The 13,480-nt window shown below is 33.4% G+C and overlaps 1 protein-coding gene across 2 annotated transcripts in view; it reads right to left on the minus strand.

Annotated features, from left to right (window-relative positions):
- Positions 1-1,554: 1,554 nt before the first annotated feature.
- Positions 1,555-13,480, minus strand: part of LOC118182618 (uncharacterized) — a 269,407-nt gene continuing 257,481 nt past the window's right edge. For both annotated transcript variants that reach the window (XM_085819175.1, XM_085819174.1), the window contains exons 52-53: positions 12,174-12,266; positions 1,555-1,738 (exon numbers count right to left, since the gene is read on the minus strand). In XM_085819175.1, coding sequence (XP_085675301.1) covers positions 1,728-1,738; positions 12,174-12,266 — 104 coding nt within the window. In that variant the 3' untranslated portion in view covers positions 1,555-1,727. The remainder of the gene's footprint in view (positions 1,739-12,173; positions 12,267-13,480) is intronic.

Raw genomic sequence — 13,480 nt, forward strand, 5'->3', positions numbered from 1 at the left:
TTTTATCTACATATATATGATGTAAGAAGGATCGAAGGATCAGTACTGCAATCTAGTACAAGCACACAGCAAAAATGATATAAAATAACTTTCATATACCATTTTCTATGAAATGCACAATACAAAGAATTTTTGTTTTTGTAACAAATTTATGAAATGAATACAGATGCAATAATGATCAGTGATGCTAATTCTAATATGCTTTCTGTAATGTTATAATTTTAATTCAGTTCCCAGTAAAATGCTTGTAAATATACGTAACATGTTTTTAAAGTAAGGGCCGTTTTGTTGTATACACTAATACGTGTCGCACGGGCTGCAACGAGTGCTTGCATTGTGTCCCGGCATTCCTTGGAAACATCTGTGCTGAGTTGTAGATGTGTAAGTAACTTGTACGGTCTGTTCTGTGTCTTTAAAATGTTCAAGATTATTATATCGCCCGCCCCGTGCAAGATACGATCAGTAATACGTTTTTTGACGGCAAGAAACTTGTCTACTGCAGACATTTACTGGCAGATTTTTGAAGTTTATGAAGCTACTGCCGAGTAAGGGAAAACTGTGTAAGTGGGTCAGAAACTTTAAAGTTGACCACAAATGATATGGTGGCTTCAGTTGAAGCAAAAATTCTTGAGAACAGACGCTTCACCATAAGCACTCTTTCAAACAAATTTCCTGAAGTGTTTAGTTTCTAGGATGTAAAAATGGTCATGACCTCTTGGTTGTGAAAGCAGGTGGCAAGTTTCTATGAAGAGGGTATTCAAAATCTAATTTTAAAGTAAGATAAGTGTTTAAACAAACTTGGCAACTATGTTGAAAAATAGAGAAACATATGTATAATCTAAAAATAAATTTGGTTTTTATTTTCAAATGGCTCTTACTTAAAAAACACCCCTCGTATTTGATTTGTGACAGTATATGTGCAGTTGATCTGAAAAAGAATCTGTATATATACAGAAGATTCTGACACCTATCGTCATATATGGAAATGTCAAGTGCTAATATTATATACAAGTTCTGCTTTAAATACAACACAGAAAAATTTGAATAGACCACTAATTCTGGTTTTCCCTTTAATAAACTATCAAAACAAATTAGTAGTAAATGCAGAGTTAAGTAAGCATAAATTAAGGAAACTGCCATTAAAACAAGTGTATCATATGCATTATTACATGAAAACTATGCATATATCACATGAACTACCAAAAATAAAATTTTAAAAGATCAGTAATATCAGGAGATATTACTATGATAAATATTTAAATAAAATCAACTATATAACAAGAAAGCAACATTTCTTTTATTTTTAGTTTTCATTATATTGATACAAACTTCAATTAAATACTTGCAGAGTAACACTGGAATAAGAAATCTTTTCTCTAAGAAGTCCAGTTCTGTTATAAGTTCCAAAATGAACTCAAAAGATAATCAAAACTTCTTCCTGGACTTGAAGTTTTCACTTGGTAAATTTTTTTGCTTACAAAGTTTCATTCTCTGATATTAAGAGTATGTACTTTTATGAAATTTTACTAGCAAGTTCAAAATGAATACAAAACATTTTCTTTTAATATAAAAACTTTATTAAAATGCAGACAAAAAAATTCATGAAATTTTACTATTAATTTGCATATAAAAAATTAAAAGTTTTCATTGTCCTTGAAGGTAAAACTCCAGCTGACTGACATGTCTCACAGACAAACTCTGAGCTATATCTTTCTGCTAAATCCCACTCATTTACGATCTGCAAAAGAAATATTATGTTAAAAATATATGTAACTTACACAACCTTTAATATGAAGAAGTACCTGTTGATTACAACAAATATAAAATAGAAAATTAATAATAAAGTTGTTCTCATTAAATTTTGTTATAACATTGTTTCCCATTGAAATTGTAATATCAACAATGACAAAAGAATTATATATATATATATATATATATATATATATTTAAAAAAAAAAAAAAAACACCACACTAAGTTTGTTTTACGTGATAAAATAAAAATGAAATCATTAAAATATCAGGACATTGAACAGCAGGAACATATAATGTTCGGCACCAAATATGTCCTAATGAGCAATAACCACAACTAACATTTGTCAAAAAGACTTGAAGAATGGCATTTTGAGGTATTGCATTCTAGGGAACTGTGCTTTACTACCATAGTCCTGCTGGTTGTTTTTTCCGTATTATGTGCATATAGGTAACACCAATAACCCAGATAAGGCTTATTTACCCTCGATTCTCAACAGCCCAAGTAGAGTAAACATACAGGGCTTGTCTGGAAAGTATTATGACTGAATTTTTTTTTTTTTTTTTAAATGATTCACAATTTTGACACATCAACCAAATAGTTTTTAAAATATTCCTCTTCTGCATCAGCATAGCATTTCCAGTGACCTTGGAATGCTCTACAGCTCCCTCGCTATAGCCATTTGAATGGCCTGGACTGAACCATGGTGCCGTCTTTTCATGGCCCTTTTTAGTCAGGGAAGAGGAAGAAGTGACATCTGGGCTATAAGGATAGCTGGGAAAGCTGTCTGATGCCATGTTTGGTCAGGAATTCCATGACAGCAAAGGCTCGGTGCACTGCCATGCCTCCATGAACCAGCGACTCGTTTTCCGAGTCTTTCAAGTACATGTACAGCCCAGATGTCACTGTTTCAGACTTTTCTTCTTCCCTTGACTAAAAAATGTCATGAAAGGACGGCACCACAGCTCGGTCCAGGCCATTCAAGAGGCTGTAATGAGGATTCTAAGTTCCAGGGAGCCTTCAGTGCTAGAAATGCTGTGTTGATGCAGATATTTTAAAAACTGTTAAGTAGATGTGTCAAAACTGTGAACAAATTAAAAACACTTTCTTTTTGTTGAACAAACCCTATATTTACATTGCTTCTGATCTGATTGAAAGTAACTCCATTTAGACTCGTATGAATTCTCAACAAGCGTAAGCTCCTAATATTCAATAAGTGAGATGCAGATCACTTGTTACCATGTTGTTTCAGATGGTTTTCCATGAATTTTGAGCTGTACTCTACAGTATTATATATATTTAATTATTACATAACATGAGAAAAGAATGCGAAGAAAATCGTACAAGATTATCAACTTTTTTTATTTATTTACTTATTTTATATATTTTCATATGCTTAATTTAGTTTAGTACAATTTGAAATTAAATTCATAGATAAAAATTTAAAAAAAAGTTATATTCTTTTATTTAAGTATACTTTGCATAAAATTTAATTATTTTACATCCCATAATAGGTTTTATTATATCTGAGTTCTTTTAAATCTGCATTGAAATTTAGTTCAGGACAGATGACATCAGTTATTTGCTTCTGTTAGCATTTCGTAATGTAAACAAAAAACTATTAATACTGAAAAAAGAAAATAATTCAGCATTTTAACAAAAGTTTGCACTAAGAATCCAAGCACTTTCTTTCCTCCTGATATGTATATAATACACTCATGCTGAAAATTATCTTTATATGCATGAAATCCCAGATTTCTCAAAAGCTACACTAACATTTCATGGGGTGGAATGATATATAACACCATAAAACATAAATACCAAGGGAAAAATTTAAGACCACTGCATATCATATAATATAAAACCATAGAAAGAAACAATAAAAATATAAATAATATGTTATATAAGAGTTTTTTGGGGGGAGAGACTTAACTTTAGTATGGAATGTGAATTTTCTGACTTGTCCACATATCACATGTTTCCATGATAGCAACAACAGTGTTATCAACGTGAGTTTGGGGAATTAAGCTCTATTGCTCCAGTAACACAGCCTTCAGGATATTTTCATCGGCAGGAGGAGGATGCCTCTGTGCAACTGCTTTTTCAAAGTAGTCTCATAACTTCTCTATTGAGTAAGATCAGAGGATTTTGCTAGCAATAGCATTTCCTTTCAAGAAATTCACCAAGAGGTTTGTTCATTATTTGAGCATTATTGTCCAAAAAACAAAAAGTCAGACCCATATGCAACTCTGAAAAGTCTTACTTAAAGTTCTTAATGCCTTTTCCCAATATTTCTGGCAGATCACAGATCTGTTATTGAAAATGTGTAGGGAAGTATGCCCATCAGTCACTATCCTCCCTCTTCCATTGCACCAGCATTATCAAAATGGTCATGTTTCATAAGGCTGGAAGAAAAATTTTAAGTTTCGGACTCCCCCTCCCAAATAATCAGATTTTACACTAAATTTCAATTCATCAGTAAACAGAATACAGGACTATTGGTATTCCCTCTAGTTCTAATGTTCTTTGTACCAGTTAAAGCTATCCCTATTTTGCTGTTTGTTTTGTATTCATATAAGACAGTGAAACACATATCCATGGCTTTCTGGCATATAAAGGCTTTTTCACAATGCCTTCAGTATACAATTTGAAATAATACAATTCCAGTGGTGGCTAGAAACTTTGAACTTAACAGCCAAGCAGCAGCCTTCTTATTATGACAGTTAGTTATTGTCAGATATTGATCTTGAGAAACAGTAGCTATTCATTTATGACAATGTCCAGACCTCCTCACAACATTTCCAATGTTTTGAAATTTTTTACATAGCGTAGAGACAGTTTGTGTTGAAATATTCACACATCTTAATGATTGTCTGCCTTGCTTCTAAACAGTCGATGATTTGTGATTTCACAGTTTCTTCCAAATGATATTTCAGGGCCATAACAAACATTTTCAGTCCTTATACACTAAAATTAAAACTTGCACTACAGAAATTCACTCACATGTTCATTTTGTATAAAGTGCTCAAATGACCTTCCACTTTGACTTACATAGCAGAAATTGTTTGATTGTTTTTGATTGGATAATGCTAGTTAGGTTTGTCGCTCACACATTCCCTGCAAAAATAGATTACATCAATTGGATATTTCATTGAACATAATTATTTTTGTGTACATAAAGAATAAATTTGAACACGAGTATATATCAGCCAATTATCCTCCAAAATTATTGTTGATATTAGCAGGGAAATTGCAATTATTGCTTAGATCAGTGATCTTTAAATTTTTTGAGTTGTGGACCCCCAAAAATGCCAATTACAACCAAAGCCAGAGCTAGAACTTTTACCTATTTTTTGAAATCATCAAGCAAAATAAGAACAAGTAAAGTTTTATTTATATTTGTTTCTGAAGACCGACGCTGTCTGTAACTATGACTGGTTGGCTTACAGTTTCACTGTATTTTAAACTTATTTTCTTAAGAATATAATCAGCCACTAGTATTAATGAAATTGCAACTTAGACAGAATAAGCATATTTTTATATCTGACCCAGTGTAACAATAATAAGTTTTAACAACAGCAATAAGTGTTTTAATTTTTTAATAACTAAGTTATTATTCATCGCTTCAATCACTATTTTGTTGTCTGAACCATTTTCATGATTTTCAAGTATTTGAAAGTAACATGGACAGTTTCTTAAGAATGATTTCAAGCAATTCATCAATTTTCTAACTTGTTTTGCTAGGATATTTGTAACTTTGTGACCATCTAGATATTCCTTTAAAACCAAGTAAGTACATAATCAGGGCCTACAGATAATTCTGCACATGGAAATTAAGAACTTATCAGTAAATGGGATTGAATAAATTAAGTAATGATCTATGCCTGAACCTCACTTTTGCAATATACCAGTCTATCCGCGTAGTACATGTTGGCTGTGCTGAGAGGTAAATTAATCATGTTATTGAATTTTAGATATTTGTGAATTGCTAATTTGAAGGTCTTTTATTATTAAAATTAAAAATGCTAAAAAGCTTTTCAGAGGTGCTACTTTCTTAATTAAACTGCAATCAGTAAATGGCATTTACTTAATGATGCACCTGAAACTTGTTTATTATTTAACTCATTAACTGCCAAAATTACAAGGAAGGATTCTTTTCTCATAAAAATAATTGAACATTAAATTAAGCATTTATAACATAAATTTACATTGAAAATAAATAATAATAATAAAAAAGCTCTTACCCGTGGAAAAAATGAGTGTTGTGCTCGCGCAACATCAGCGGAATAAGACTACGGATGTTTAGTGAGTAGGATTGTACTCGTATGATGTTTCTTTTGAGTGGAGCGCAGGATTACTTTTTAGCTGTATAACGTTTTATAAATCTACGAATCACTTTACTTGTAATTAATTTAATATTAAAATATACATTATATTTCTTTTATAAATACAGATTATTTCAATTGAAAGATTCAAGGATGAAAAGCTTGATTACAATCATGATGTAAAGCTACATTACATACTTTGCATCTATAAACAGTCTGGCTATGGTACTCTTTACAACAAAGTCTTTTGTTATCAACAGACTTTACGATAAAATGTCTACCATCTCCATGCAATTGTTTTTGAATGCTGAATTTACTAGGCCTTCCTGTTGCTGATCTATTTCTGGCTAATTTTACACTCTCAATAGGAGTTTACAAAAGGAATAATCTCGCATCTGAAATCTAAAAGAGACTTTATATTTCCAGTAGTAAAAAGTGGTAATATTTAGCAAGTTTAGATACGGTCTCACCTCATATAATTTATCAGTATTGTCAAATGCAAATTCTGCTTCATATTTCTGTACTGCGAATGTGATATCAATTCTCGTACAACAGGAACAGAAATGTTCTTATCAAAAGACCAATACATTTTTTCTTGAGGTAAAGAATGATATCCTATAAGCAACAATATTCCAATAAATCTTCTCATATAGGATTCAGATACAATAAATTCAGGGCATTTTTTTTCTTTTCCCCTAAGCGCACATATTTGTCTGTTCAACGAGAAGAGAGTAAATGTCTAAACCAAAAAGGGAATCAAAAATCTGTGCATTAGTTTTACCTTGTATTTTCTTTTACAGTTTCTCTTCTATCTCTTTCTTCGTGTTCTTCCTGAGACATGACTAACAGTTCCTTTTTTATCCACTTCAAGCTTTTAGTCGTCTGCTTTTTAAACTTTTTAGTATGACTACAACGGCTTTTAGAAGGCTGAAACTTACTTCTTACATGAATTTCAACTTCCTCAGCAGTATCATTTGGTAAAATATCATTATTTAAAACAGTGCCATTCCTTTCTTCTTCATCACTAGCTTCTGCAATTTCTGGGGGAACAACAACAATATCAGTTTCATTCTGGTCATTATTAACATTATCATCATCAGTTTCTTCATCAAAAAATCTTTCAAGGGTTTCTTCTAATGTAAGATACCTCGTTCTGGGCATTTTTAAAGCAGCCAGAACATGAACCAGAACATTGAAAGGAATGAGTGAAAAAGGAGATTGATTTACCAGTTTCCTGCTGACATTGCATCAGCGTAACACCTGTTTTCCCTTCCTTCAAATATAAACATCTGACTGATGTAATGTTCTGATAAATGGTGACCTTGACTAAAAATAGATCCCTCATAAAGACGGCGATTCTTTGGTTAAATATTTTCAGCAAAAATACTGGTCAAAAATTTTGCTTAAAGTATGAGATTAATTATTATAAACAAAATGATTGTTGAAGGCAAATATTTTTTTACAGAAATAATCTTCATAATATTCCCTAAACAAAATCATCTGCTGGTATAAAATACGAGGGCTATCCAGAAAGTAGATTACGTTTTGGAATAAAAAAATAAACAAAGTATAGGAAACAAATTTTATTATATACAGATGAAAGCCACACTCAAATACTACTTTTCTACATAGTCACCATACAAATTAAGGCATTTATCGTAGCGATGTACGAGCTTGGAAATTCCTTCGTCGAAAAATTCGGCCGCCTGCGCCTTCAACCACTTCGTTACCTCTTCTTGCAGCTGTGCGTCGTCATCAAAACGCTGCATAGCCAGCCACTTCTTCATTGCTGGGAATAGGTGGAAGTCGCTCGGTGCCAGGTCGGGACTGTACGGCGGATGAGGAAACAACTCCCACTTAAAAGATTCAAGAACTTTACAAGTGACATTTGCCGTGTGGGGCCAGACGTTGTCGTGAATCAACAAGATCTTAGAGCTCAACATTCCTCTGCGCTTGTTTTGAATTGCTCTTCTGAGTTTTTGGAGAGTTTGGCAATACCTTTGAGAGTTTATTGTAGTGCCTCTTTCCAGGAAGTCCACCAAAATTACACCTTTTCTGTCCCAAAAAACAGTCGCCATCATCTTCCTTGCCGACATTGTTTGCATGCATTTCTTGGGTTTTTGGGGAGAACTTGTGTGCCCCCACTGCATTGATTGCAATTTCATTTCACAGTTCACATGTTTCGTCACCAGTGTATACGAGCCAGTTTCCCTTAGAAAGTCCTCTACGAAAGGCATCCCTCCCCTTAGGCAGATAGCCCTAGTGTGCTTTGCCATAATTAAATACACCATACACCACAGCATGGTAAGAAGTTTTCAAATTTCTCAGAATGATCAGAATTCTTAGAATATGTATCAGTTTTCTCTATAAAATTAATTTCACACTTTTTTCCCTCTGATTTTTTCTAAAAACATTTCTGGATTTTTGCTGTTACAGAATTGGTAATTTTTCTTTAGGATTTTAGACTTTGAAGCGTGGAAAGTTTAGAAAGATTTCAAGGCAAATTTATAGACCCATGATTCTAAAAGATTCCAGAAAAATGTCTCCATGGTAGTAACACGCAGTTTCTTACATTTTGGAGAACATCTGGAATAACAATGAAAACATAATAGTTGAATGTTTAACTTCCGATTCTAGAATCGCTTTCTTAACATTTTTATCTTCCCTTTATTTTCTCTACTTTTCACTAGATACAAGCATGGAAAATATCAAAAGTACTTCTAATCTTATCATATGGACAGGCATTATAGAAATACATTTTTTATTAATAAAGAAATTGAAAACTGACAATTCAAAGGATTCATCTAATATGTCTTAATGCATCATACACAGAGCTGGCGTTAGGCATTTTGCCACCTGATGCAGTCTCTGTGAATCCTAAATTCTGATGACTTTCTAAATTCTGCTTTCAATGCCTGCTCTAAATTCTAAAAGTTTTGCCATTTCTAGATTTTTTTTGCTCAGTGTGTCCCTAAATTCTAAAAATTATGCTATACCAGCTCTATGACCAGACCTTACCATATGTATTTCATATTTCTTCTGAATGTTCGTATTACTAAAGAAAGAAAATTAGCAGCTTTTTCCATACATTCTAAATGCATTTCACGTCTGTCTGGGGGGAGGGGAGGTCGGACTATTTAACTTTTCCCAGAGAAAGTAAACCCTCATAGGTAGTACATTGTGGAGAGGTTGACAGGAGATAAAACATGCAGAAATGAATGAGAACATTGTTTTGAATATTGAGATAAATTTCTAATTGTTAGAAAACATGCTTAAGGAGAAGAAAATCGATATAAATTAGCCAAAATGTCTGGGCAGGCCTTCAAATTAAAAAGACGCATAATTATTTTGTTGAGTTTTATGTCTTGTAGCTTTTAATGTGTAATTATCCTAATATTGTTTAAAAATCAATGTCATAAATTGCATGTATTTTAAACTGTGAAATTTTTTGAGATTGTGATATTAATAGAGTTTTTATCAAATATTATTTAAAAATAAATTTAATTTAATAGTGGCCATGCAAATCCATAATGACTAAGGTTATCTAATACCTAATTTAATTATAATTAAATGCATTCCCTTAAAAATTATCTCTCTATATTAAAGCAAGTTATTGCCTTTCATTAACACGTTGAGCCCGGCGTCGGTCCCTGGGGACTGGCACTGGAATTTTCGTTTGGATGGTGCCGGTCTGCGGGACCGCAGTATTAAAGTTAAAGAATAAGTATAGTCTCAATGACATGTGATCAAATGTAGTTTTAATGAAATTTATTGAAACATCCTAAACAAAAATACGGCTTAGCTTTGCACATATTACAATCTGAAACAATTATTTTGATAACATTTTTGGCTATTTTGCATCCAAATAGTTTCGAATTGTCACCATAACATTTCGAGCAATACTTTCGGACTTTATGTGCGTCTCCTTCTTTTTGGTATAATTTATGAATAATTTAAGTCGGCAATATTGCACCGCTTGATTGCTCGCTGCTGGCTGAACGGAAAGGACAGCAAATTCGGCATTGGGCTCAACGTGTTAACCTTTACTGTGGTCACAAGGTAAAACACAAAAATATAAAAATTTATCTGAAACTTATTCTTTGCATCTAGTGAGACTTAATGCAAAACAACTTATCACTGCTAATGCTTTAGTGGCTTAACCTTAAAGTATATGAACTGAGTTACAACCCCTGGAACTCTACACAAAGCTACGACACTAACAGCGTCAGACAGAGGTCAGCTAACTTTCAAAACTTGCTTACTTGTGCCTACATCAGGCCTTTCAAGTTTGTTCTGATCAACAGGTTTCTCTATAGGCAAGCAGGAGTGGTGACAACAGCCAGTCTTTTGTTATCATACTGATTATGATTTTAATGCTCATTTTAACCTATGCTGCTTCACATAAAATCTACTTACTATTTACTAAACCTCTAGGCTGTGCAAGTATGTGACAAAATGAGACTAAAAAAAAAAAAAAAAAAAAATTCTAACTGTTAATAAAATGTAACTAAAATGTCACTTATCTTCTTTCAAATCTGTCCAGTTATTATAAGTGTAAAATATTTAATACGAGGGCTATCCAGAAAGTAGATTACGTTTTGGAATAAAAAAATAAACAAAGTATAGGAAACAAATTTTATTATATACAGATGAAAGCCACACTCAAATACTACTTTTCTACATAGTCACCATACAATATAAGGCATTTATCGTAGCGATGTACGAGCTTGGAAATTCCTTCGTCGAAAAATTCGGCCGCCTGCGCCTTCAACCACTTTGTTACCTCTTCTTGCAGCTGTGCGTCGTCATCAAAACGATGCATAGCCAGCAACTTCTTCATTGCTGGGAATAGGTCGTTCGGTGCCAGGTCGGGACTGTACGGCGGATGAGGAAACAACTCCCACTTAAAAGATTCAAGAACTTTACGAGTGACATCTGCCGTGTGGGGCCGGGCGTTGTCGTTAATCAACAAGATCTTAGAGCTCAACATTCCTCTGCGCTTGTTTTGAATTGCTCTTCTGAGTTTTTGGAGAGTTTGGCAATACCTTTGAGAGTTTATTGTAGTGCCTCTTTCCAGGAAGTCCACCAAAATTACACCTTTTCTGTCCCAAAAAACAGTCGCCATCATCTTCCTTGCCGACATTGTTTGCATGCATTTCTTGGGTTTTTGGGGAGAACTTGTGTGCCCCCACTGCATTGATTGCAATTTCGTTTCACAGTTCACATGTTTCACCCATGTTTCGTCACCAGTAACGATGCGATCGAGTAAAGAGTCACCATCCTTATGGTAAGCGTCCAAAAAGTTCAACGCTGCAGCCATTCGCTGATTTTTGTGGTCCTCTGTCAAGATTTTTGGAATCCATCTTGCACAAAACTTGTGGTAACCAAGCTTTTCGCTGATGATTTCGTGCAACAAACTTCGCGAAATTTGTGGAAAACTCAAAGAAAGTTCCGTTATTGTGAAATTTCGATTTTCACGGACTTTAGCATCGACTTTTTCGAGAAGTTCGGCGGTCACTATGCTGGGTCTCCCACTTCGATCTTCGTCGTGAACATTGGTTTGGCCATTTTGAAATCTTATGACCCACTGACGCACTCCACCTTCAGTGATAATGTTGTCCCCATACACTTCACGAAGCTGCCGATAGATTTCTATCGGTTTACAGTTTTTTGCAGTCAGAAACCTTATTACTGAGCGCACCTCGCAGCTCGCGGGATTTTCAATTAACGCAGACATTTCAAACCGTCAGAGTATCTGAACGGAGCACAGCACGAACCTCTCACTAGCACGGCTAGATGCAGACTGAGCTGCGCAACGCTCTGACCCCAAGATGGCCGCGCTAGCCCCGCCCCTAGCGGACACAGACGGAAACGTAATCTACTTCCTGGATGGCCCTCGTATCTTAGGTAGTTATATTTATATATGCATTTATTTTGATTGTTGCGTCAACACAACACCAGCGGCTAATGGGTTAAGAACATATTCTTCTACAAAAAACTATATTTAAAACTTCTGCTTTATATAAATAGAACTTATCTGATAATTTGTCATTTCTTAAATTACCTATTAATAGGTAAAAGATAATAAAAAAACTTACTTTGTGAAGCAAAAGATGAAGGAGCTGTTTCAGGATTAAACAATCTCTTACGCCCTCGTGTCAAACGAGGACTAAATGCTACAACATTTTGTGCTACAATAAAGATTAAAAAAATAAGGTAAATAGTAATTTCTAAATAATTTATTCCAATTAAAATTTAATCAGATTAATTGCAATCAACAGATTACATGTAATGACATGACAGGGTGGAAAGCAGTAATAAACTAGAAGTGAGTTCAAGCACAAGTACTTTTCAAAGAGCAGACAGAACTGCTTTTCACATCTGTCTAATAACTCATGGTTATAAGAATTAATTGAAATGAAAACTTTTTAATTGCTACTGTATTTATTATTACTTCCTTACTAAATTTTTTTTATATAATATAGAATCCCCAAAGCATTACTATTATAACTATAATAGGAGTTGTTTTCTCCACTGAAAACTGAGATTAGAATCTGCCCAATCTGGATTAAAAAATGTCTCCCCCCTCGACATTTTGCAGCTAAACGAAAGAAAGAAACCCATATAAAAAATTTAAAAAATAAATTCAGGTATTTCATATTTATGTAGCAGCATAGATAAGCAAAAAGTTTGTGCATTAAATTTCATGATAGTATGTTATCATACTGCTAGAATTCGTTTCAAGATTACGTCAGAGAAAATTGCCTAAAATATGAAAGTATTATTAACTAATACTAACAACTAAATTTAGATAATAATAACAATTAATAATAATAATAACTAAATTTAGAGGGAAGAAGCAACATTAAATGATACGAATAACATTAAAATAAAGTTTATTACTTAAAAATTGAATTACAATAATCAATGAAATTTTGACAAATATAATTTTATTAAATGGTTAGCCTAGATGACTGACTTTTTTCTTTAAAAAAAAAAAAAAAAAAAATTACTGCAAAATGACAAATAAGGCATTTATTTATAATAATAATAATAATTAAAAAGGGGGGGAGAGAAGAAGAAGAGGGGGAAGGGAGAGAGAGGATTTTGCAGTTAAATCCTAGTATACGCTACCGCCTTGGTACAATTTTGAAAATTGTCGCCAAATCGCGTGTGTATCGTTCATGGAGGCTATTCTAACCTCCATGGTACCCTGTACTAGGATTAAATACATTTTGTTTTATATGAGAATGGGAAGATATTTTCTTTAGTTCAACATGCACTGCACATGCAAGTCTCTAGATTCTCGAGGTTACTGGGAACTTGCTTTGCCTTTCTAAAAGATAATCTGATTGGACCTGCTAAAATTTGGCTCTATGCGAGCTGCCTCAATGAAGCTCAATCA

This window comes from Stegodyphus dumicola, chromosome 6 (genome assembly GCF_044657685.1).
Source record: "Stegodyphus dumicola isolate Sdum_Otavi_A_Nest chromosome 6, ASM4465768v1".
In the NCBI taxonomy this organism is placed as follows: domain Eukaryota; kingdom Metazoa; phylum Arthropoda; class Arachnida; order Araneae; family Eresidae; genus Stegodyphus; species Stegodyphus dumicola.